The sequence below is a fragment of the Carlito syrichta genome, unplaced genomic scaffold (genome assembly GCF_000164805.1).
Source record: "Carlito syrichta isolate Samal-C Ts95f unplaced genomic scaffold, Tarsius_syrichta-2.0.1 Scaffold308114, whole genome shotgun sequence".
NCBI lineage: Eukaryota > Metazoa > Chordata > Mammalia > Primates > Tarsiidae > Carlito > Carlito syrichta.
In genome coordinates, this window is record NW_007252210.1 from 1,087,271 (window position 1) to 1,113,497 (window position 26,227).

At 38.1% G+C, this 26,227-nt stretch overlaps 1 protein-coding gene across 1 annotated transcript in view; it reads right to left on the minus strand.

Moving 5' to 3' along the window:
- Positions 1–26,227, minus strand: part of SYNE1 (spectrin repeat containing nuclear envelope protein 1) — a 391,665-nt gene that overhangs the window by 272,147 nt on the left and 93,291 nt on the right. The window contains exons 35-45 of the mRNA XM_021716025.1: positions 22,947–23,575; positions 19,357–19,536; positions 14,814–14,964; positions 14,322–14,480; positions 12,923–13,105; positions 9,461–9,562; positions 6,942–7,145; positions 5,718–5,925; positions 4,752–4,864; positions 3,198–3,403; positions 2,075–2,230 (exon numbers count right to left, since the gene is read on the minus strand). Of these exons, the coding sequence (XP_021571700.1) occupies positions 2,075–2,230; positions 3,198–3,403; positions 4,752–4,864; positions 5,718–5,925; positions 6,942–7,145; positions 9,461–9,562; positions 12,923–13,105; positions 14,322–14,480; positions 14,814–14,964; positions 19,357–19,536; positions 22,947–23,575 (2,291 nt within the window). The remainder of the gene's footprint in view (positions 1–2,074; positions 2,231–3,197; positions 3,404–4,751; positions 4,865–5,717; positions 5,926–6,941; positions 7,146–9,460; positions 9,563–12,922; positions 13,106–14,321; positions 14,481–14,813; positions 14,965–19,356; positions 19,537–22,946; positions 23,576–26,227) is intronic.

Consider the following 26,227-nt stretch of genomic DNA (forward strand, 5'->3'; position numbering starts at 1 on the left):
TGAGTTGGAGTCTCACTTCGTCTCGCAGGCTGGAGTGCAGTGGCATATTCACGACCACTCCAGCATTGACCCACTGGGCTCCGGCAATCCTTTCACCTCAGCCTTCCAAGTAGTCGGAACTACAGGTGTGCACTACCTGGTTGATTTATTGTTTTTTTTATTGTAGAGACGAGGTCTCACCAAGTTGTCCGGGCTTGAACCCACAGGCTCAGGCAATCTACTCACCTCGGCCTCCCAAAGTTCTGGAATTACAGGCTGAGCCACCGAGCCCAGCCATTACACCTGCTCTTTAAGACAGTTAATGATCCTGAGTTTTTGGTCAAGCTGCACTTCCCTGATGGAAACTGTTCTATCTTCCAATGAAGAGGAAACAATGAAAAATGCCAGCCGGGCTTGGTAGCTCAGCCTGTAATCCCAGCACTTTGGGAGGCCAAGGCGAGTGGATTGCCTGAACCCACAGGTTCGAGACCCCTCGTCTCTACAATAAATTAAAAAGTTAACCAGTCGTGGTAGCACATGCCTGTAGTTCCAGTTACTTGGAAGGCTGAGGCAGAAGGATCGCAGGAGCCCAACAGGTCAACGCTGGGGTGGCGGTGAGTGTGCCACAGCACTACAGCCTGGGTGACAGTGAGACTCCAACTCAAAAAAAAAAGAAAGAAAGAAAAGAAAAATGCCCAAGTTGGAGTACAAATTTGGGTAGGAAAGCCCTGAAAGTGACAGGGTCAAAAGCACAGACCAGAGGACTTTGCTTGGGAAAGGAGCAAAAATGTTTTCTCAGTGGGAAGCAATGAAGAGATAATATTGCATTTGGGAACAGGAACCACAAAAAGTCAGACTTAGTGAATATACCTTTCACTCTACTAAGGTTATAAGGATGGATGGGTGGGAAATGGAACTGGATGCTGTAATGTGTTAAGAATATATGAAAATTGAGATCTATTGCATTAATTTTGTATCTTTAAAGTCATTGTGAATTTGTGGTTTTCTTTTCTTCAATATCAGCTTCACATTATGTCAACTGAGCCTCAAAATAATCCCAGAGAGGAAAGCACAGTATTATTAACACAATATTTAAAGGCTAAAATCAAGAGTTTTAAGAGGTGAGTGATGTGCTCGATTTCCTTCCTTCCTTCCTTCCTTCCTTCCTTCCTTCCTTCCTTCCTTCCTTCCTTCTTTCCTTCCTTCCTTCCTTTCTCTCTCTCTCTCTCTCTCTCTCTCTCTTTCTTTCTTTTTTTTTGAGTCGGAGTCTCACTCCTTTGCCTAGGCTGGAGTGCAGTGGCACACATGCTCATGGCCACCCCAGCATCGACCTGCTGGGCTCCCATGATCCTTCCACCTCAGTCTTCTGAGTAGCCAGAACTACAGACGTGTGCTACCACGTCCAGCTATTTTTTATTTTATTGTAGAGACAAGGTCTCGCCAAGTTGCCCAGGTCTCGAACCGTGGGCTCAGGCAATCCACTTGCCTCAGCTTCCCAAAGTGCTGGGATTACAGGCTGAGTCACCAAGCCCTGACAACTTGCTCAATTTCTTGAGCAAAGGTAGGTGGAACTGGAATGGAGATGAACTCTTCACTTCACCCTTACTCTCTTCAGAATACGACACTGCTATAAAGAATTCACCATAGGCCAGGCTCCGTGGCTCAGCCTGTAATCCCAGCACTTTGGAAGTCCGAGGCTAGTGGATTGCCTGAGGCTACGGGTTCGAGACCCACCTGGGCAACATGGTGAGACCTTGTCTCTATAATAAACCAAAAAAATTACCCGGGCATGGTAGCGTGTGCCTGTCATTCCAGCTACTTGGAAGGCTGAGGTGGAAGGATCGCCGAGCCAGCAGGTTGAGGCTGCAGTGGCAGGGAGCATGCCACTGCACTCCAGTCTGGGCAACAGAGTGAGACTCCAACTCAAAAAAAAAAAAAAATTCAGCATAAGCATTTGCATTCTAGACATTCAGGGACAGGGACAAACCACCACCAACAACCAGTCAACCAACCAATCAAAACCACACCAAATAACCAACCAGCCATTCTAAAACACGGTAGCAGGCAAAGGAGTTATCCCATTTCTGGACTATACCTTGCAGCCAGTAGTTCTCCCAGAAACATTTCAACTTTGTGGACTTCATTTTTCTTCTCAGGAATGTGCTGTTTTCTCTCTCCTAAGTTCTCTGTATTTAATCTTTCTTCCATTTCATGAATCCATAAGTTCAGTTTTCTGTGCTGATCCTCAAAGCTAAAAAAATAAAATAAAATTCCTTAGAGAAATTCTTATCGGCTTGTTTTAATAAATAAGTTCTAATAACTGAGGACACAATGTCTTTTGTATGGCAATTAAGATCTCATGAATTTTTCAAGTTATGAAAAAAAAAAACACTCAACAATAAAACAGCCCAAGTTATCATTTATTTCAATAACAAAGTATCAATCATGGTAATTTCTATGAGATCCAAGCAGAGAAAGAACCACTTTATCTAGCTGAATTGATTTTATAGCTGGTAATTGCCAGCAAAATTGACATTCCCATGTCAATGTGCATTTAATTTTGTATCTTACTACAAAAACCCTTGAACTAGGGCCAATGGATAAGTGGGCAGTGGAAGCCCTGGGCAAAAAAGGGAAAGTGATTTCCATGTTTTTGTTTCTTACGAGAATTTGAAGACAGCAAAAGAACACTAAGCTTTAGAAACAATGTTAAGTGTTCCAAGAAACCTGGACAAGAGTCAGGCAAATTACTCTGCCACCAGAAAGGCAAATTCACTCACTATAGTAGCATATTTTTGCCCCCTGGAATAAGTGGTTTTTTTCTTTTTAAATTTACAGATTTCAATAGTTGTTTTCTACCATGACTCTATCTCAGTGGAAGTAGACACAAGGAAAAGGCTTGGATAACCTAAAAAACTGAGGTGTCAGAGCCCTACTATCTAGAGTTAACCAAATAGACACAAAATACATGTTTTCATTATTTTCAATTACTAGTGAATATCATTCATTTGGTTTTTTTCTACATAGAAAATAAAAGAAAATGATTCCTTCAGAGTCTGAGCAACTATTATCCTAGTATTAACCTGTACTTAATTAAGGTTATTATAACTTAAACTCATAATTTCAAATATTATTTGTTTATTCACATGTCTTTCTCCTCTAAGTCTTCAAAAACACATTTTTGTATGATGAAATCTACATTTATCAAAACAACCTACCTCCCAAGTTCTGAAGCACAGTCTTGAAGAGCCTGTTTGTCTTTAAGGCATTGTTTCAGAAATGCTTGAAACTCTTCATTAGTCTTTGTAATTTGTTCCTGAATGCTACTGACAATTTGTTTAGACAAATGTGCATACAAAATTTGTCCTTCTTGAGTCACCATATCAAGTTTGCTCTGTCCATCACTGACTGAGTCCAATATATTCTGTTTCAGGAAATAAAGGTAATAAGAAGTATATTCTAAGATTCAGAGACCCTGGTGTATGGAATCATTCATTATAATTGTGAACTGAGATAGTAGAGCAAGAGAAGAAAAACAGAGTCCAAAGGAAAAGAGTCAAACAAGGCTGGGGTGAGAATGATGAATACAATTGGATATAACCAAGTTCCTCATTGAGGATGGTGCCACTGAGGACAAAGTGTGACAAGGTCAAGCTAGAAAAGAGGATGGTCTCATCAAGGTCTTGTGCTCAGTCTCTCCTCATTATTACTGCCCCAACCTGGTCCAGATTCTCCTGCCACTCAAGGTTCATGTGACATCTCTCTAACTAGTTAGCCTCCAGCCCTTCCTCCTCCTCCTCTTCTGATTCACCCTGCACACAAAATACTGTCCTCAAGTCCTTAAATCTCTTTCTTGAAAGAACTATGCATGGGGCATGGCTTCGACAAAGCAAAAGAATCCTACAATTCAGGGCTAACCCTGTCGCTACCCAGAGCTTCAGAATGGCATCTCAATTGTTAGTCAGATGTTTCTTTGTGGTGTTCACTGCATCTAAGCTTAAAAGAAGACAATTCCACATATGAAATTTTCACAGCTCTTGCAAAAATAACCTGCTACCTATAACAATCTCCCTACCCTGACTTCTAATGTAAAAATCAGTTATCTACATCATTTTCACCCCCATTAGACCACAAAATTCTCATTGTCCTTGCTAAGTTTTTAAAATTCTTTTTGTAAAATTTAACATAGTGTAGTGCTTTGCTCAGATTAGTCATGTAAAAAACCTGGCCAACACCTAACTTGAGCCTAACTTGTTTCTTCAGCCCATAATTTCTTCATTCTGTTTCAACATGGTCTTCTCCCTCCTGAACTCACATTTTTCACACTCAGTAAACCTATAAAACCTATAATATCTATTCCTTTAATCTGATAATCTTATCTCCAAATTTAGACCATATGTTACTTTAAAAAAAACACAAGCCATGTCTTCATTTTCTTTTTAAAACTCTTCCACAATAGTGATATAATATAATTATTTATAATTTTATTGCTGCAAAAATTAAAATTATATTCCATTTTGAATGAATTCCAAAGAATGATCACTAGGCTAAAAAGAGAGGAAAGGGATCTAGAAATCTCTAGCTCCAACTTATTTTCTTCACATACTCTTCATGTCGCTTACCTCCTTCTGACCCAAAAAGCCTAATTCTGTTAGAGAAGAAGAAAATATTGGCTCAAGTAAGAAGATTTGGGAAAAAAGATGGTTTGGGTCTGACGTGAAAGTACTTGAGTGCAGTCTGAGAAAGAAGAGAAAGGATGCCCTCTTCCATACCTGAAGATCATGGAGCTTTGCTTCTAGAACTTTGCTGTCACCGGTTCGATCTGATGATTCTTTTGCTGCTGCCTTTGCTCCCAAAAACCATTCTTGAAATTCTTGCATAGAATCTTTTGAAAGTAACAAAAATCATGAATAAATCCAAAACACTGAATGAACTTCCAGGATTACCACAGGGTATTATTTCTGGCCTTCAGACCAATTTCTCTTGCTTTACAAAATATTCCAGAAAGACAACGATAATATAGAAAGCAATACAGCATGGTCTATAATCGTGACTGTTCATGGTAGAATTGAGAGATTATCTTGGAGAAAAGACTGTGAAAAAATCTATATTCCTGGAACGTCTAATTTTTCATTGTGTTTCTTTCTTTTGGTAAAATAATAATAATAATAAAATAATAACTGCCTAACTATGGAAGAGTGCAAGGGGAGAAACGCTCCAGGGACATTAAAGCCGTTTTTATGGCATGGGGAAGAACCACCTTCTCTTTCTACTATGAAGACCTGGGAAGTCATTATGCATCCACATCAGAAAATAGGCACAACCGTGTGGGAAGCCGAGGCAGGGACACAGGCTGGGCAATTTCCTGGATTGTACGGCTGCCACTGTTTCATGGCCTCTCTTCACATCCAAGAACATTGTGTCACTTCATCATAGCATGAAAAACTTCAATAGTTATTTGGACAATGGCACACCCCTAAAAAATCCAGAGGAAATTCAGAATCATCAAAATGGTGAACTCCTGCTTTCTTGGGAAGAAAGAGGAAGAATTTTGCACAGGGTGAGAGCTCTAAGCACAGCCCTTCTTTTGTTCAAATCTCAAAGCACAAATGGATTTAAAACAATATCCTTCTGGAAAGTGTTCTCAAATTTTGGCTGGCAGTTTCTAGGCCGCATTTGGTTTGAATTCTTTTTCAGAAACAAACTGTTTATTCATGCTAAGGCCCATCAGCACTCACCATTGAAGTGTTTTTCCAGAGAATCCTGCAGTCTGGCCTGGGTTTTGGAGCACAACTGGCTCACAGCTTCGTGCTTTTTTATCAGCCCGGTCATCACACAGCCCAGGTTCTCCAACTCAGTGGAGTGGTACTTACGGCACAAGCTATTGAGATTTTCTTGGGTAGAGTTGGTGTTGCTTTGCTGATTTTGAAGTTCTTTTTGAATATTCTACAGGATAAAAGTATATCATGACGGATATTTGTCATACTCAAAAGAAACACTCCATTTACTCTACTATGATATATATTTAAAATAATTGTTTGACTATGGAAGAGTGCAAGGGGAGAAATGTTCTAGGGACATTAAAGTCATTTTTATAGCATGGGGAGGAAACACCTTCTCTTTCTTCTAAGTTGACTTGGGGAGTCTTTATGCACCCACAGCAGAGCACAGACACAGCCACGTGGGAAGCAGAGGCAGGGACATGGGCCAGGGCAATGCTACATATATATATATTCTGAAACGGTTTGCTATAATCCACTCAGAAGTGTATACATATTGGTGGAATTTTTTTGAGTATTTGTGCTAGATTTTTATTGATTCCTTCAGAATTTTGCCCTGTCCTTCTTGGAAACAAATAACTGTTGGCAGGTGGGTAGGAATTGAATTGGAGTCTAGTATAGTATTTCAATCAAGTGGAATAGGTCCTTATGGATTCCAGTCCACAATCTTGGGTTTAGTCACTTGATTAGAAACTATCACAGTTCACATTTTTCTCAAAGGGCCACAAGAGCTTTGTTTCAGGGTCACAGTACATGCCCAAAGCTCCAGTAGTTAATTTAAAAATACATGCTCTTAGTTTCAAGTATAGTAAAAAAAAAATGCTAAAAGAGAATAGACCATATAAGTAGAACAGTCATTTCAATCAAGGTACATCTTTTACAGACAGTTTTACAGAAATGTCATCTATCAATATGGACAGATAACAAGGAAGTGGAATGTCAACTTTTTAAAAAACTTACCATTTTTTAGATGACAAAATTACCATTTTCTAGATTATTCTGACCAATAAAAATAATTAAGTGAAAAAACACTATCTGACATTCAAGCTCAAAAATTCATAGAACATCAAATAGTTCTTCTTTAGGCTTTACTCTTTACCCTCTTTCAAAAAAAAGCTATTTATTTTATATAAATAATTCCACCATTCCGGTAGAAGCACTTAATGACGGTTTATTGCCTACCTTTACTTTTCTCAGACCTTCGCAAGTCTCAGTCTGGGCACAGTTCATCAACGATTCTTCCACTTTTGTCAGCCATGTTGTTATGTCATTAATAAACTTCTCCACTTGTGTACTTTGAGTAGTGAAATCCTTTAAGGTTCCTTTTGCTGCTTCAGTTATTTCTTTGGCATGCTCTAGTTTCTGCCTCAAGTCTGCTTCTATAAACTAAATATAAAGCAAGATTTTGTTAAAATCTGTGAAAACCAGAAGAACACTTGTTCGGTAGGAATTCTGTTCTTGTACAACTTAATTGTCAGAAACACACAAGCTTCACCAGTGAAGCCAGCTCCAATGCTAATATGCCTTTTCCAAGGAATAAAATCAGTGGACACTAAAAATAGTAAGTGATGGAAAAAAATGGAAAGAGTAAGGTTTACAGTGAACACTGGACATGAAAATGGCAGTTTTCACTGAGGTTCCAGGGAATATATGAGATCACATTCTAAGAGCAGAGTGAGTTAAATCTACACAGAATGACAAAGAGGTGACAAAAGACCTGCTCTTGATTATCCTTCAACTATAATCACTATTGGGACAAACACCACTTTCAAGTTTTATCATAAAGTATTTTTGTTGTTGCTGTTGTCTCCCATTGCATCTTTAAAATAGAGAAGGTAGTTATTTTCTCCTCCTCAAGTGATGTATTTCAGGAGGGAAGACTTCTCTGGCCCTCTAGTTAGTAAAAGAACATATAGTCACTATAAATTACAAAACGGTCTTAACTCCACAATTCAAACATTCAGGCCTATTTGGTAATCAAAACTTTGAACTTATAAAAAGGCTTTTACTCTTACCCCCAACTCAGATCAACTGTGAGCAGGAAGCCCACAGTGGAGAAGAGGGCAAGTGGCTATTTGTCTCTTTCTTTACTTTATTTCTATTCTACCAACTTGTATAGCTTCTGGACTCCTTCAGGCTTGGACTAGCAGAAGGTGGGCGAGGGGTTCTGATTCACTGGACATCTGCTGTGAGCAGGCATCGATGCCCTCCAGGCTGGGTGAGGTTTAACGTTTACTCCTCGCATGGGCCTTGGTTTGTGGGTTTGCTTCTCAGTTCTTTACTTTCTCCTTCCTTAGACCGTAGGCAACTCTTTCACGTCTCATTGCTGAGGTCTGTTTATCCTCCAGACAGCATTCTTAGCCTAGGACAACCTCACATGGCGTCTCTTCTTTTCCTTTCCTCTCATGATTCACTTCTGGGCATTCACCCTTAACTAACTTTGTGATTCAGGCACCCCAACAATCATTCCTCCTCTGGCAGATACTACAGAAGTTAACCAGCTTGTCTGTCACCTTTGCGATTGTCAGGGTAGGGGGGATGTTGAGGGGGTTAAAGACTAGTTTCGTATGTCTGCCAAATGCAGGAGACAAATGTCCTAATCTCTAGGTGGTAGCACTGAAACTCTTCTGTCTAGGCTGTAGGTAGGGTAAGGCACACTCACACCTTTTTCTTGAGTATGAAGAGGGGTGTGTGTGTGTGCACATATGTGTGTGCACACGTGTGTGTGTAAAAGAAAGAGGGAGAGAGAGAGAGAGAGAGAGAGAGAGAGAAAGTCTCTCCCTAAATCTTGGGTCAATCTCTACTCTGAAAAAGTCTAACAGTTTCCCCTTGTTACCCTCAACATAGTCCACATGCTAGGCACTCCTCTTTTAGTTTTGTTTATGAGTAGCAACCCCTTTGTATCAGCTTGTTTCAGGTGAAACTTTAAGTATTTCTGTTCATGTATATCATCCACCGGTGGTACTAATTGATAGATATGCAGACTCAGGTCAGAGCAAAAGTGTAATTGATCATGCTGGATTGGTCGGTTAGAGCAAAACAACAAATCAAAGACAAAATCACAAGAAGAAAGAATATGTTGAAAAATACAAAGATATTAAAAAGTCACAACAGAACCCTTAGCCTAGAGCCCATGGGTCTGGCAGCCAAAAGAGGCTGACCATGACGGATGCTTCAAGGGCTCAGGTACTTAAGTAGCCCTGGTTTCCTGGCCAGTACTGTTATGCCTCCGTGGTTCCTGTGCCATCTGGCGCCATCTGAAGGTCCATGGAGGCAGATTTGCAGAAGTGACTCCTCCAAATCTAGTTATTAAGGAAAGTCATTAGAAAAACAGCAACAAGAGCAACAATATTCATAAAAGCGGTTTCTCCTCCTGTCTAGACATTAAAATAGTTCATGAAGATAGGTGGATGATAATACTTCAGAAATTTAGCAAGAAAAAAAAAAGACTTATAATGTCTGATTTGGAAATATACTATTAATACTGGCACAAGGAATTCTGAAGATGTTAATATTTTGACCTCTGTGTATAATAAGACCCATATGTTTGCTTAAAATGATGATGATGATGATAACAACGAGGGTATGTAAAGATATATATATACTTTTTTTTATGAGACAAAAAGATGCACAGACACAAAGAGACACACAGAAAGGGAGTCCAGTATATGGTGGTGATTAAAAGACTGATTGATTTTTACCTGAAGGTCAGGGGGTGTTTCTGGATTTTTAGTTAATTCCTTGAGATCATTAACTTTGGAATGCAGTTCTTCCAATCTCAGTGATTTGTTTTTAACTTCAGACTGCCAAAGTAAAAGACAAAGGGGAGAAGCATAACTAATAAAAAACACAGACATGCTATATTTGGCATTTAATAGTTTTGAAAACTAACATTGTGAAAATATCCCAATTTTAAGCCAGCACTAAAAAAATTCTATTTCCTTTTCTGAGGGCTGTCACTAATTATGAATGTGGAAAAATGGTACAATTAATGTTTACTTAGAATGTGAGGGAGTATCCAGAACTTTTTCTCTCCACCCTCTTTTATTAGAAAAAAATATCTCCTGGAAAAAATTGTCAAAAGTCTTGAGTCAGTGGGGATTTTCAATAGGCTAACTATCAGTTATTCATTAATTTTAATATCATTGGTTGCTATGGCAGCATGAAACTCTTGAAGAAGCATTTAAAAGCAAACACACAACAGGAATACTTAATGTGTAATATGAGAGAAACATTTCAAATAAAAATCAAATGGATATTAAAGTACAACTCAGGTTCACTAGGAAATTGAAGTATAATATGTTGCCTTCTTTTAGCACCAACTCTAGCATAATAAAGAGGAAGAGGCAATCAAAAAATCATTAGTGAACACATTAGATGCTTCTAAACTTCATTAGTTATTTGGGGATACAAATGAACATTTAATACATTATTCTTCTCAACTCAAAAATGATATTTTGGTGCTTTGTAGACACTAACAAACCTCCTGAAACCTTGCTTCTAAACTTCATAAAGCTATTTGAGAATACAAATGAACATTTAATACATTATTCTTCTCAACTTAAAAATGATATTTTGGTGCTCTGTAGACACTAACAAACCTCCGAAACCTTCTATTCAGAAAGTAATTTACTTACGGTACATGGGATGAGCTGACTATCAGGCCCACTGGCTTTCTCCAGAAGTTTGCCGGTCAGTTAAAGAATCTAACTACTGGCCTAAACTCACCTTCTGCACTGCAGCAGGGTGGGCTTGTTTGGCAGTGGGTTGATCTAGTTCACCGATTTTATTAGCTAATGTGTCATGCAGACAAAACATAAAAAACCCATCTCTGTGAGTGACTGAACCTGGTCATATTGTGAGTCTGATGCTCCCTAGATTTCTGAGATTAGTAGTAGTAGGCAGGTTTAACAACTGCTTCTCAAAAAAATAAAAAAATTAAAAAAAGAAGGCCCTAGTTTGTAGCATTTACTGCCATTTTGAGCTACAACTTGATGTTACTGCATATGGAGTTGGAAAACATACACAAAGCACACCATTCTGAAGTATTTTGACGGTGCAGATATGACAACTGTCAATAACTCATAATATGTAGAATAATACATAGGTAGTGAGAAGTATTAAGTAGGCATTATCTTTATTTTTAATAGAATTTATTTAACTGTAAATGTATTGACAGTCATTTTTGTAAATGGTTGTGTTTTACACTGATACACAAAGTTCCTAAAAATCTAACAATTGACTTTTGCAAGCTTGTACAAGCTGGATCCAGCACAGGCCACCATTTGAGCTGTAATGTTAGTTTAACATCAGTTAACAATGAGAGACGGTAGCATACATCATCCCTAACTGTGCATCTATTCTGGGTAATTTCTTCCACTTCTGATAGACCTTAGAAAGTGAAGTTAGATTATAAAATATCTAGAATGTTCTATGAGTCAAAGACAGCTGGATAACTCAGATAATTCAATTCATTTTTTTGTTGTTGTTTTTGGACTAAGTCATAATCTCTTCACTCTTTATTCACCACTTGACATTTTAGATAGAATTTATGTTGTATTATATAATATAATATATATAATGTAAACTCCATGAAGGTAGAGACTTTCTGTTTTACTGTTATATTTTCAGTGTCTGAAACAGTGCCTGATATATTTTAAGTGCTCATTAAGAATTTCATGATCAAATGAATAAATGAATGCAAGAAGTGGGATTAAACAGAGTTTAGACCGGGCAGGGTGGCTCACGCCTATAATCCCAGCACTTTAGGAGGTCAAGGTGAGAGGACTGCATAAGCCTACGAGTTGGACACCAGCCTGGGCAACTTGATAAGACCTCATCTCTTCAATAAATCAAGAAAAATTAGCTGGACATGATGGCACATACCTATAGTTCCAGCTACTTGGAAGGCTAAAGAGGCAGTGAGCAGCATACCACTGCACTCTAGCCTGGGCAGAGTGAGACTCTGACTCAAAAAAAAAAACAGAAAAAAGATTAGCCTTAGCTGGGCTCAGTGGCTCAGCCTATAATCCCAGCACTTTGGGAGGTTGGGGCGAGTGGATTGCCTGAGCCCACAGGTTCGAAACCAGCCCGGGCAAATCGGTGAGACATGGTTGTGCACACCTGTATTTCCGACAATTTGGAAGGCTGAGGCAGAAGGATCACCTGAGTCCAGCAGCCCGACACTGGGGTGGCCATGAGCATGCCACTGCACTCCAGCCTGGGTGATGGAGTGAGGCTCCAACTCAAAAAAAAAAAGGAATTTAAAGTCAATTGGTGATTAGAACTTTAAAAGGTCAGAGACTCTCTGAGGAAGACTGTGACACTCCAATCTCCAATTTTCTTCCATTTATGAAAAGAAAGTGGAAGAAGACAGTACCTAGCATAATAATAGTACATGATAAATAATCAGTAAACTGTTTTTGCTTGCCTGTTTGTTTTTAATGAAGAGAAATACATGCAAAGTATTACTAAATTACAAACACTTCCAATTTGGTTTTCAAGTCTCAAGGTACCATATTCTCAGGTGAATGTGAGCAATTACGATTTTTTTTTCTTTTTTTTCTGAGCTGGAGTCTCACTCTGTCTCTCAGGCTGGAGTGTAGTGGCATACTCAAGGCCACCGCAGCCTTGACCTGCTGGGTTCAGGTGATCCTTCCGCCTTAGCCTTCCAAGTAAGCTGGAAAACAGGCACATAACACCATGCCTGGCTAAATTATAGATTTTATGGACTTTTACTTTTTTACTAATACTTCAAATAAAGAGTCCTGACTAAAAACAAAACAAAACAAAAAAAATTCAAAAAACGAAGCAAACAAAAACCCCCATCAACTCTTTTTCTTTCCTTTCATTTTTTTTAAAAGGGACATGGTCTCACTATGTTGCCCAGGCTGGAATTGAACTCCTGAACTCAAGCGATCCTCATGCCTCAGCCTCCCAAACTACTGGGATCATTGGTGTGAGTCACTGTGCCCAGCCAAAAACCAACTCTTATCTATAATCTATTCAAATTTCAAATAACTAACAAGAGATAGTTAAGAGTTTTGTAACACTCTTATTGTGTCTCCAAAATGAAGAATGCATATTTTTTAAGGACTTTTTTTTCTTCATATTCTGGTCAGTGGTATACCACAAGTTCCCATGTATAGGCAAAGTCAACTTACCTCAAATTCTTTAAGGAATTCTTCAGCTCTGAGGCTATCATTCAGGTTGCCAATATTTTCTGTCAGCAGTGGGACAGAGTTGTTTGACCATCCTTCAATTTCATCTTTACTGGAAATTACGTCATCCCAAATGGACAGGCTCACCTTCAGCCTATCCATGTTTTCTTCAATTTTCTCTGATACCTAGGGTAGAAAACAGAAGCTAGGGCACTAAAGTCTGAGCCCACAAGGTGCTCATGCCACCACCAAAGTACTAAAAATGCCAGTGCTCTCTTCAACATGAAATAGTATTCTGAAAAAGTTTTATAAAAATTATTGTAAGATAATGAGTGCAACTGAGTCATATAAATGATAATCAACATATAGAGTGTTTCTGTCATTGGGAGAAGTGTTTGAATTTCTGAGACACTAAATTTTCATTTGTAAATTGGGACACTAATGACAATAGGTCTTTTGTAATCTACCATAATATAACTCACTATAAGATTGAATTTTATAAGATCATGGCCCCTCTGGGGCAGCATTGTATTTATTTTTGAAAGTAACATGACAAACACTTTTATGTGTAATGTTGAGGGATAGAAATGGGCTTAGACTTGAACATATTTATGATGTAAGTAATTACTAGAGCAAACAATTTTGCATGTTTAAAGTTAAGTATTATTGTTAACACTCTTCCTACAATAAGAATGTTCTTTTAAAAGTGGAAGCATATACAGTTTTCTGCAGTCGGAAAATTATTTGATTATATTACACAAATAACATGTCTAAAATAGTACATTTAGCTTAAGTAGGGGAAGGCACTGTAGATTAAACTTCTGAACCTTGATATTGATAATAGATGGGCAACAGAATCGCTGGATTTTTTTAGCTGAAAGGTAATGTAAAATATTTATGGATTGATATGTAGAGTTTCAGGGAGATCAAGTGACTTGTTCAGTGGTCACATAGCTAATAAGTGACAGAATGAGAACTAAAACTCAAGAGTGTAAACTACTTAAATGCAAAATTCTCCAATGCAGAATTATAGACTTATTATTTTAAATTATTATATATTATAATCTATTATTCTATAGAATGCTCCTAAATTATTCTTCAATTTTTATCCATAATTACAGTTTTAAAAAGAAAAATATTCAGTTATAATCTGTTATATATGACTGAAGTTATCGAGTGAAATTCCAAAATAAAGATCTGAGGACAAGTTTTAACAAAATAGAGCAAATAATTACTTTATTACTTTTAAATTTTGTGTGAACACTATTTTTCTCCAGAATATCATTTTGCACTGAGCATTAAATGTTAAAAGTAAAATTAATATTTCTAAATAATCCTTTGCCCAAAAATCTGACTGAGAAATGTGAATATTTAAACTGTTTGTGGCAGATGATTATCTTACATCTAGCCATTTGTCCACGGTGCTTTCCATATCTGTTTTCACCATCATGAAATCACTACTGTGAATCTTTTTCAGCTCAGATAACAGGTGTTTTCCATTACTGGTAAAGTTATCCAACTCTTTCTGTTTATAATTCATTTCATTCTTGACAGTTTCATGCTGTGGACATAAATATTTCCTTAATTAATAAAACAATCAGTGGCAAGACATGAGTTTAAACCTATTTGCCTCTAGAAAATGTAATTCACATTGACCTTATGCAGAAATTAGTGATGTTAATTAACTATATGAATATATATAATATTGCATTCTTGAATTGTCAAAATTCTAAGATATCAGTATCCTTGGTGAGGGTGGAGGGGGATGTTGAACTTGTTAGCATGAATTATCCACATGAAATGTACTGACAAGAACTACACAGAGAATTGCTTGATGAGGAAAAAACATATCTACCAAAGCACTCTACTAAAATAAATACATGTCAAATTTTACCTTGGAAAAAACCCATTTAAGATCCTCCTGATCTTTTATAGTGGTTCTGGTTGTGATAACACTGCTGGCATTTTCTAGTACTTTAGATACAGCTGATTTTAAGTTCTGATATTCTCTCATTAAGTCAATAAGTCCACAGCACTGACCCTGGCTGAAATGATTAAAGACAATGTATCATTAGTGTCATGTATCAGGAAAGGTGAGAATTCTCTATGATTAAACCTGATATATGATAACATAAACGTTTTCATAGACAGATGAAGGAATCAAGGAAAAATAGACACATTTTTGCTACAGCTAAAATGGTGCTGCTGGCTATTCCTACTTAATTCTTAAATCCAGAATGTTCTCCATAAGTGAAGAGTGCACACAACCATTAAAACAAAATCTATAAACTCAATTATGAAGATGTAATATATATTCTTGACAACTCAGAGTTACTTAGATAAGTCACCCCAATTTTTTAAAAATATTTTTTGCAGCCGGGCTTGGTGGCTCAGCCTGTAATCCCACGCTTTGGAAGGCTGAGATGAGTGGATTGCCTGAGCCCGTGGGTTTGAGACCCGCCTGGGCAACTTGGTGAGACCTCATCTCTACAATAAATCAAAAAATTAGCTGGGTGTGGTATCGCGCACCTGTGGTTCCAGCTACTTGGAAAGTTGAGGCAGAAGGATTGCTGGAGCCCAGCAGGTCGAGGCTGTGGTGGCCAGGAGTGGTCACTGCATTCCAGTCTGGGCGACAGAGTGAGACTCCAACTCAAAAAAATATATATATCTTTTGCTATGCTGTTTTAATTATTTTATAATGGTGTGTTGGGAGCCAGCCTTGGAGACCTGCCTGATTGACAAAGTCCAGGTGTGCTGAGGACCCCGGCTGCAAAGCGAGTCCAGGCAGCCAAGGCCTTTCTGTCTTCCGTCTTTGATGTTTGTACGGCCAAAGAATTCTGTGCAGTCAAGCATGAAGAGAATAGCATGTTTATGTGAAGTACTCACAGCTAACCTGAGAATGTCATCGTTCATTTTTCCATTTCCCACTATGCTGTTTGGCCTTTGCTAACATATGCAATGGTTAAACTCTGAAGCACATCAAGAATGCTTTCTTTCACTTGGTTATAAGTTACTAGATATTGCTTGAGTAAAAAATGATATAAGTATATTCACTCCTTATTTGATTTAGAATTATGTAGTTTAGTGTTTAGACATAAGGTTTTTTAGAAGCACAAGTTTATAGTAAGTTCATTATGAATTCATTATAAGTTCTAACACTTATCTAGGAGTTATGTAGGTGATTTATAACACTGTTTTCACAGATTTAGGATGAAGATTAATCGTTAAGGTTTTTACTTAATTCAATAGTTAAAATTTTAAGTTAACGTTTACAGAGTGGGTTTTCACTGAATTCATAATATACTAATTGGATACTTTTCTGATAAATTAACTAAATACAGAAAGTAAACTTGGGGCCTGGGAAACATCACTAAAAACTTCTTTCAAGTTTTCTTTAGAAATAAACACTGCAGGATAAGAGAAAAATAACAAAGACACCTGGACAACAAAGGTAATTATGAAGCTTTGAAGGTCATAGAAGCCCCAGAGAGAAAACTCCTGATACATGGAGAAATGTGCACTTGGAAACTTTCTTGAGACATTTCAAGGACCGTAATTCGGGACTTTGGACTAAAACTATCATTTTTGGCTTTATGAATAAGACTCATTGACTGAAAGTTGATAGTGTTTTGGCTTGTTTGTTGCTACTAAGACCACTAGATGGTGGTAACTTTTAAAAAAATAATGTACGTGAAGGAATTTTCTTTGTCTTGCCCCTTTATGAATGGTATAAAAGCTTTCTGTTAACTAACATTAAATGACATCTGTCCTGTAAGCAGGTGTTCAAGTAAATCATTTCATCGTAAGTTCCTTCTTTCGCCTGGTCCGTCTCTCCTTCAGGAAATCCCACACCCGGCAGGAGCAGGACCCCCCCCCCCCGCCCCGCAATGGTGTATCTTGGGGGAAAGAAAACAATAATAAAACAAAACACAAAACAAACAAGAATACTACTCAATCATTAATTACATGAGATTTTCTCTTTCATCTCAAATGTAAACATGTTTTCATTGAATATGACTTCCCTGAAAATTGGCAAAATAGGAAGACAGTTTTTGTTCAGACAGTAAAAGGTCTTTGAGCAAGCAGTTTACATCTAGAAATTTTTCCAAAGAAACAGAAATGTGTGCACCAACATTTAAGAAAAATTATATTCTTCACATTAGCATTTATAATAGGAGAAAAAAATAGAAATAGTCTAAATGTTTAAAATTGCTCAATAATTGAGTAAATTCTGATAAATTCTTAAAATATAACATTGTGCTTCCTCTGAGAAGAATATTTGATAACATAAAATAATGTTTGTGCACATTATTAAATTATAAAAGCCTACATTAATGATCTACATTATATAATGTACACTCAATTTTGTTTAAATGACCTTTGTATATGATATAAGATATGGATCGAAGTTCATTTTTTTAAATGCATATGCGTGTCTAAATGTTTCAGCACCATTTATTGAAAAGTCTAAGCTGTGCTCGGTGGCTCAGCCTGTAATCCCAGCGCTTTGGGAGGCTGAGGTGAGTGGGTTGCCTGAGCCTGCGGGTATGAGACCCACCTGGGCAACTTGGCGAGACCTCATCTCTACAAAAAATCAAAAAAATTAGCCGGGCGTGGTAGCGCGCGCCTGTAGTTCCAGCTACTTGGAAGGCTGAGCGGAAGGATCACCGGAGCCCAGCAGGTCGAGGCTGCGGTGGCCGGGAGTGGCCACTGAACTCTAGTCTGGATGACAGAGTGAGGCTCCAACTCAAAAAAAAAAAAAGGAAACTCTATATTTTCCCCATCACATTGCCTTGGTATCTTAGTCAAAAAGCAATTTACCATATACAAGAATGTGTGGGTCAATTTCTGTATGATCCATTGGTTTCATTGGCCTACCTCTTTATCCTTTAGACTGTACCAAACTGAAACCAGCCAGCGTGAGTCCTTCAATTCTGTTTCAAAACTGTACTGGCTATTCTAGTAGGTCTTTTGCTTTTACATATACACTTTAGAATCAGTTTGTCCATTTCTACAAAAATTCTGTGAGGATTTTAATTCAGGTTTTTATTAATATAAAAAGATCTTAGTTTAAAAAAATCCATCCAAGCCGGGCTCGGTGGCTCAGCCTGTAATTCCGTGCCTTGGGAGGCTGAGGTAAGTGGATTGCCTGAGCCCACGGGTTCAAGACCTGCCTAGGCAACTTGGCGACACCTCATCTACAATAAATAAAAAAATCAGCCGGGTGTGATAGTAGTTCTGTGCCTGTAGTTCCAGCTACTTGGAAGGCTGAGGCGGAAGGATCACTGGAGCCCAGCAGGTTGAGGCTGCGGTGGCCGGGAGCAGCACTGCACTCCAGCCTGGGCAACAGAGTGAGACTCCAACTCAAAAAATCCGTCCAAAAAGGGTCGATTTGAACAGTTACTTTATTAAAGAAAATATACAGATGGCAAATAAACTATCAAAATATGCTCAATATCAGTCATAAGAAAAATACAAATTAAAATACAATGAGATGTCTCAACATATCTAACAGAATATCAAACAAGCAAATAAACAAAAACTTTACAGTATCAAGTGCTGGAAATAATGTGAAGCACCTGAGTTACATACATAGGTGGTATGAGTGCAAAATGATGCAACCATATTGGAAAATCATTTGGCAGTTTGTTATACAGTTAAACATATATTTTATTATACAACCCAGAATTCTACTTGTAGATTTTTTTACCCAAATGAAATAAAAATTTATGTAAATTCAAAAACTTGAATGCTGATACCTATAAATGCCTTATTTAAAATATCCAAACTGGAAAGAACCTAATTGTCCATCAACTGGTGAATCAATAAACTGTGGTACACTCATTCAACGGAATATTCAGTTATTAAAAAAGTGAACTATTGATACACATGGCAACATATATTCAGCTAAAAAAAAAGAGCGAGACTCAAAAGGTCGCATTTTATATGATTCGATTTTTATGTGAGTCAGATAAAAAACAAGACAATAGATGAAGAAAACTGATCACTGATTTCCCAGGGACTGGGGGTGAGGGAGAAAGAGGAGATAATTTTTTCAGGTGGTGGGACTTTCACTGTGAAATGTGATAGAATACTAAAAAGGGTGAATTTTACTGTATTTGAATTATACCTCAATTACAAACTAGTACAATAAAACAAAAAGGAAAATCAGAGGTTAAGGCTCTCATGGTAGCAGTTCATAACTGTTGGCAAGTCCTGCTTTTAAGCATTGTGTATAACTGTTATCTCAAGACAACATCTTCAATAATGTTCTGTAGGACTAACTAAATTTTTAATGTTATTAAAACAACACAATATCTGAAATGGGAAAAGATATTCAGGTCTTGAGCATATTAACACAAATCCATAGGCAATGATCCAATATCACAAAATAAGTATAAGTAAAAACAAAAACTAGGAGGTATTTTTAAACTTACTTTTCATGAATTAGCCTTTTGATATCATCCCAGGTGACTTCCAAGCGGTTTATCTCTCTGTCAACTTGAGGTGCAAAAGTTACATCTTTCTGGGCAATTTGCTTAGCTTTGTCTTTCAACCAACATAGTTCATGCTCATGGGAGTTTAGCTCATCTTCTAGTTGATTAAATACTCTCAATCTGTAAATTAAAATGTTATTTTATTGTTAATTTACTAAAGATAGTGAACTAATATTTCCTTTCCATAAGCATACAATGACTCTATAAAGTACATATATAGATGGCTAGAAGAACGTACACAGCAAATTAATTAATGTATGTCAATTGATAAATATGGGCTTAGAGTTAATTTTGCAAAATACCCCAGAATGTAGCTCAGAAAACATTAAAAGTCATTCTTTTTATTCACTGTAGCCTTCTACTAAGTCTGTAATATCTTTCTACTTTGCTCTGATGATGTAAGACTTTTAAGACTAAGGTTAACATTGTAGGCCAAGTAGGTGAATACTTACTTCAAGATCATTGGTAAAAAATGCTTCTGAGCCATAAGGCTCAATTCACATAAATAATAATAATTAAGGATCAAAATTGTTTCATTCAAAAATCAAAGTTGCTTTACAAAGCTCTACAAAAATATATATTTTGAGGAAAGTGCAGTGGCTCGTGCCTATGATCCCAGCACTTTGGGAGACCGAGGTGTAGGATCACTTGAGGCCAGGAGTTCGAGACCAGCCTGGGCAACATAGAGAGACCTCGTCTCTACAGAAAATAAAAAAAAATTAGCCAGGCACAGTGGTGTGCACCAGTAATCCGAGCTACTCAGGAGGCTGAAGCAAGAGGATTGCCCAAGCCTAGGAGATCAGGGTTGAGGAGAGCCATGATTGTGCCACTGCACTCCAGGTTAGATGAAAGAGTAAGACCACGACTCAAAATATAGATATTTGTTAAACTTAAATTACCTCCATTACTGAAGAGAAAATAATCATTTTTGTCCCTACTGTATTAATATTTGAGTATTTGTAAAAGGTAGCCACATAGTGGCAGTCATTAGCTCTTTCATTCTTAGAGTTTGGTATATGGCTGTAGCATTTATAAAGTGAGTATACATGATTATTCCATGTGATTCCCAAGACAAAGTGGCTGGGTGCGGGCCTCATCATTATTCCTACCTTATAAGAAGAGAGGCGATTTGCCCAAGGTAGCACAGTGAAGTGTTACTATGGCTTGAATTCAATAAGTCCATCAATTCAATGCAACATTTTCTGTAGCCTATATGTGACTTTGGTGAGTTCAGTGTTGGGAATACTAACAGGACTTTTGAGCTCAGCCTGGGCCTTCTTCACCAGTAATTTTTAAATTTCCTGTCTGCTTAGCCTGAGCTGGCCAGAGAGGAAGGACCACGGCATCCTGGACGCACCAATGGACTACTGATTTCCTTGTTCTCTTTTTACTCTGGAGGCTTTTTGTTCTTCCCAAATCTCATTACCTTTTGTAAATTTATTGTTAGACTAATAAGATAGCTTGTCACACCCATAAAAGATGTAAACTCAGGAGCCCAGTTTGTAGCCCTGTTAATTAATACTACCTTCATCTAATTAAAGCCTCGGCTTAATGTTGGATTCTCATTAAAAGAAAATGAATGACAATGGTCTCCACAGGGAAAACATAATCTTTATCAGTCATGGATACCTTGCAATGAATGCATTTCAACCTTTTCTTTGCCACCTGAAAAAATAGAAGAGAAAGCGGCCCTGAGAACATGAGTGGGGAGAAGGTTCTATTAAGAAGGAAAAAGAAGGTTGAAAAGAAGCCTATAGTATTAGGGAAACACTGACTTGTCGAATTTACCAAGGGAACTGATTTTTGACCCCTTTGCTTCTCTATGGAGCTCAACTGACAAAACCCCAACTTTACTTAAAACCCACTTCTCACTTGGTGTTTGTACTTGGCTGAGAAGACAATGGGTAAAGCTGCCATCTGTGGGATGACTAAATGCCTCTAAGTCAGAATCCTGCCCAGGATTCTGTGGAACAATATGGAAAGGCTCTGTCACAGCCTCCTTTAGCCTTGAAGACTCCTTGCCTCAAATAGCAGGTTCTGTGAGAACAACCTCTCATCCTAGGTCACAAGGCCTGACCAAAAAGGGAGCCGCCCCTTCCCCATCACACACTGCATGCTCCTGAGGAAACTGGTGCTAAACCATTTGCAAACCACCTTCTTCTGGATTGGCATTTCGTATGTAGCTGAGCAGCTCCCTCGGTGATCTGTTGAAAGTCAGCTCTCAGCACAAAGGTTTATAAAAAATAGAATGAAAGAAAGAAAAGAAAACTCACCTCTCTGCCTTCTCCATACCTCTAAGCAAATAGTTAAAAGTGTCTGGAAGAACAATTTGCCCAAGCTGCTTGGTTTCACTTTAAATGAACACAGAGCTCAAATGGCTGCTTATCACCTTCCTAAGTTCCTCTCTAAAGAGAACTTATATCATGTCATTTTTACTCTTCCAACATCTGTCATCTCCTTTGGACTAAGAGGTCCGAAAATTAGGTTCATGAACCATGCTGGAAGAATTGCTCCATACCTCCTTGCTGAATATCACTACAGTCACCTTTGAAGTACTCCCCTTAGGAAGCTGTGCACTGACACCAGTGTCTAGCCCACCTGTCAAAACAATTTTGGAACTCTTTTTCTGGAAAGGCCATCAGAGTTGCCGTCGTTATTTGTGGAGGTCTGACAATGAAGTTGGTGAACTTGCCACTGTGAGCTTACCTTGGCAGCACTGTATAAAAAATTGTGTTGGAACACCCTCCCTACTCACCTGATGTGGCCCCCAGTGACTTTTTTCTTTACCCGAAGATAAAGGAAGTATTGCAAGCAAGGAAGACATTTGATGACATTCAGGACATCAAGGTTGATACAACGATGGCTCTGATGGCCATTCCAGAAAGATTTCCAAAATTGCTTTGACAGGTAGACTAGGCGCTGGCTTCAGTGCATAGCTTCCCTCGCAAGGGGAGTACTTCAAGGTACATAGTGGTATTCAGCAATGAGGTATGGAGCACTTTTTCTAGGATGAGTTGGCAAACTCAGTTGCTGGATTTCATAATGAGCTTGCTCCAATCCTTACCAAGGGGCTACTAGCCACTAGGGAGAAATTTTTATTTTTATTTTTTTTATTATTATTTATTTTTTTATTTTTAATTCTCTTCTGTTTTTTTTTAAACCACTAGCTCAACAAATGTACTAGGATTGCTCTCCTTCTCTACCTCCATTTGTATTACCGAAGAAGGACACCTTCTCCTATCAGTAAAAACTGCTTAAAAATAGATAATATGACCCATATGCTTTCTTGTAAATAAGATATCAGACTGGCTCATATCTTTAGAGAAATTCTTATATCTTTAGAGAAATCCTTAAGAAAGACAAAGAAATTTTTAGAACTTTCTGTGTCAAATGAGTTATTGATTTTATCTTCAAAATGTTAAAAAAAAAAAGAAGTGGCTAAATATGTTACTATTAAAATGTATCACAGAGGTTAGTTCCAGAAGAAATACAAAATAAAAGAGACAACTTGCTACGACAGTTTCCTTTACCTCTGCTGAAGAGCTTGACGTGTGGGTTCTTTCAATCGCTCCTTGTCAGTCCTTTCTTCAATGTCCTCAATGCTTTTCAGCAACTCCTCTTTCTGGTCTTGGAATGCTTTTTTCAATACTGCCAGGGCATCTGCCTCACTCTGCTTGGTTCCCAGAAGGTTCTGGATCCTCTCTAACTCTGCACAGAGCTGATCTGCTGTGGCTCTGCAGGAAGTCCTTTGCTCAGAGCTCCCACTTTTCAGATAGTATTGGGCCTTGGTAAGAATGCCATCAAGGTTGATGGCAGCAGATTCTAATGCTTTGGCATCTTGAATAGCACTGTTTAGGTCCTTTTCTAACAAATCAGACTGTTTCTTATTCATGCTGTTGGTTGCTTCCACGGTTTGCCTCAGCCGGTGGAGAACCCCGGACAGAGAGGCATGGCTTTGGAGGAATTCTGCCAACTGGGCCAGGGCAAACTGGCGTCTCTCCACGACCTGGCTGGCCTCCTCAAACAGCTGGAAGCAGTCCTCTGTCTTGCCCTGGACGAGGTGGAGGTCCTCGGCTCTGCCCAGAGAACACAGCTTTTCTAAGTGACCCTGCAGACTCTGCAGTTCGCCCTTTTTGCTCCCTATTTCTGCTGCGTGGTCCTGGAAGGGAAGGGAGAGTGGTTGATTCCTCAGATACATTGCAGTTTATGACATAGACATACAACAGGATTTGTGATGTCAGGATATATTCTAAGTGCCACAGATAGTGTAGTATTCAAAGGCCATCTACAGTGAATCTTTTGAGAAACATTCGTAAAATTTCCCATTTTGCTCATCTATATAGTTCACACAAAATGCATCTCTGATTTGGGAACTACATCATTAATTCTGTGGAAAAGAATTTCTTTGTGGACAGAAATTGTCAGTTAAAAGAAAAAATTTGGAAGACTCTTAAAGATGAATATGTATATTTTTTAAATGTAAATTTAAAATTGGACAGATTTAGCCGGGCTCGGTGGCTCAGCCTGTAATCCTGCACCTTGGGAGACCGAGGTGAGTGGATTGCCTTAGCCAGCGGGTTCGAGACCCGCCTGGGCAACTTGGTGAGACCTCATCTCTACAATAAATCAAAAAATCAGCCGGGCATGGTAGCGTGCGCCTGTAGTTCCAGCTACTTGGAAGGCTGAGGCAGAAGGATCACCGGAGCCCAGCAGGTCGAGGCTGCGGTGGCCGGGAGACTCCAACTCAAAAAAAAAAAAAAAAATTGAAAGATTTGAAAGATACATATATGCTAATATTTATAGGTAAATATATGTAAATTTAAAAACATATTTCATATGTTTTATATATTTAATTTTTAAAATTTAAAATTTTTAAAGATTCATCTGTGTGTGTGTGTGTGTGTGTGTGTGTATATATATATATATATATATATCTTTTAAAATAAATCTTCTAAATGTTTAATTTCTTTTTACTAACAGTTTGTATCTATGAAGAAATCCTTTTTCATGAAATAAGTTCCAAATCAGAGTTGTGGTTTTTTGGGGTTTTTTTGAGTTGGAATCTCACTCTGTTGCCCAGACTGGAGTGCAGTGGCACTCTCCGTCACTGTAGCCTCAACCTGAACCTTCCACCTCAGTCTTCCAAGTAGCCAGAACGATATACATGTGCTACCACACCCAGCTAATTTTTCATTTATTGTAGAGACGAGGTCTCGCCAAGTTGCCCAGGTGGGTCTTGAACCTGCGGGTTCAGGCAATCCACTTGCCTCAGCCTCCCAAAGTGCGGGATTACAGGCTGAGCCACTGAGCCTGGCCCAGAGTTGTGTTTTATGTGAGAATGCTGTATAGAACATTTGACTAACTTATAATAAATTATATTTAGAATCTAGTAGAAAATTGCTAACACTCTTAGCATATTTCCATTAAAGAAAAGTATCACCTGTCTTAATCTTGACCACAGTGGCTTTAAGGTTCCCATCAGCTTTACTACTAAACTTTAGACAACTTCTTTCTGACTGGAGCAATCCGCCTTCTTATCCTTAGAGTATTTAAGAGTACTTTAGAAAACTTGTCATTGTAAATTCAGTCTCTATCCCTTTGAGATGTAACTCTTTCTAAGCCTCTGACAAGGTTTATGACCCTGGAATGTTTTTCTGAAAAACTTGGGAACCATCCTTTGAAATGTAATCATCAAGGAAGATAGCAAGTCATCTTCCTCTTCCTCTCTTAGGAGGGTGGGAGTCTAACTTCTCTCCCATACCCTGCCCCCACCTTCCTTTACGTTGTAAAACTACCTCCTGTTCTGAAGATAGGAGGAATTTTGCTTTTCCCTTCTACAAAGTCAATTAGTGAACTCAGCATAGAATAATAAACACAGTAATTATTACATGTCATTATTTAATATTGTTACAAACATATTATGTAGCCTAGCTCCACTATTCCAATGTTTGCTGATCAGTATCTAATTTTTAAATATTTTTTGGTGCCAGGATAGGTGCTATGTGTTAGTACTCAGAAAATGATATCCTAAAATCTGCTGCTTTGGACTTCAAACTGAGAGCAACTTAGGGAGTAACGAATGCAGGAAAAGGTTTTCTCTGATACTCCCTTATCTAACTAAGAGAATTTCTTCCAGAGGAAATATAATCATCAACCACGGAAGATTAACTCAAAGCAAAAGTTCTTTAAGGTCTGTTCCTCGCTCAGGGAGACTTTTACCGCAGGCTGCTTCTGAGGGCTGCCACCTGAGAGACTTTATCTGCTAATAAGGCAGCGTTTGTTCAAAGCACATTTCTTCCCCTCTTCCTTTCATAGCTTGTTGCCACTAGCCTTCAGAAACCCCAGTTCCTATTTCTTTCTGTACGGTATAAACATTTCAGTTATCTGGTCCTCCTTTGAGTTTCATACTTTGTGGGACTCTTGTTCATATGCACGTAATACATTTGTATGCATTTTCTCCTGTTAATTGGTCTATCATCAGTTTATGTCATATACTCGAATGGAACATTTAGAGGGCAGAGAGTAAGTTCCCCTTATGCCTACATATACAAAATTTATAAATAAGGGAAGTAAATCATGAATGTTAAATCCCTTTCAAGCTAAATAGTAATTCAGGAAAACTATATCATTAAAGTATTAAAAGTCAGTATTCGTTTTCTTAAAATAAAACAAACTAGAAAGCTTCAAAAATGGACATTCTTATCATTTTACACTAGAAATCATTTGCTAAGGTGGTTGCCAATTTCATTTGAAGTGGTTTTATCTGCATAACACATTGCCTGAGCATATACATTCAATGATTAAAACATTT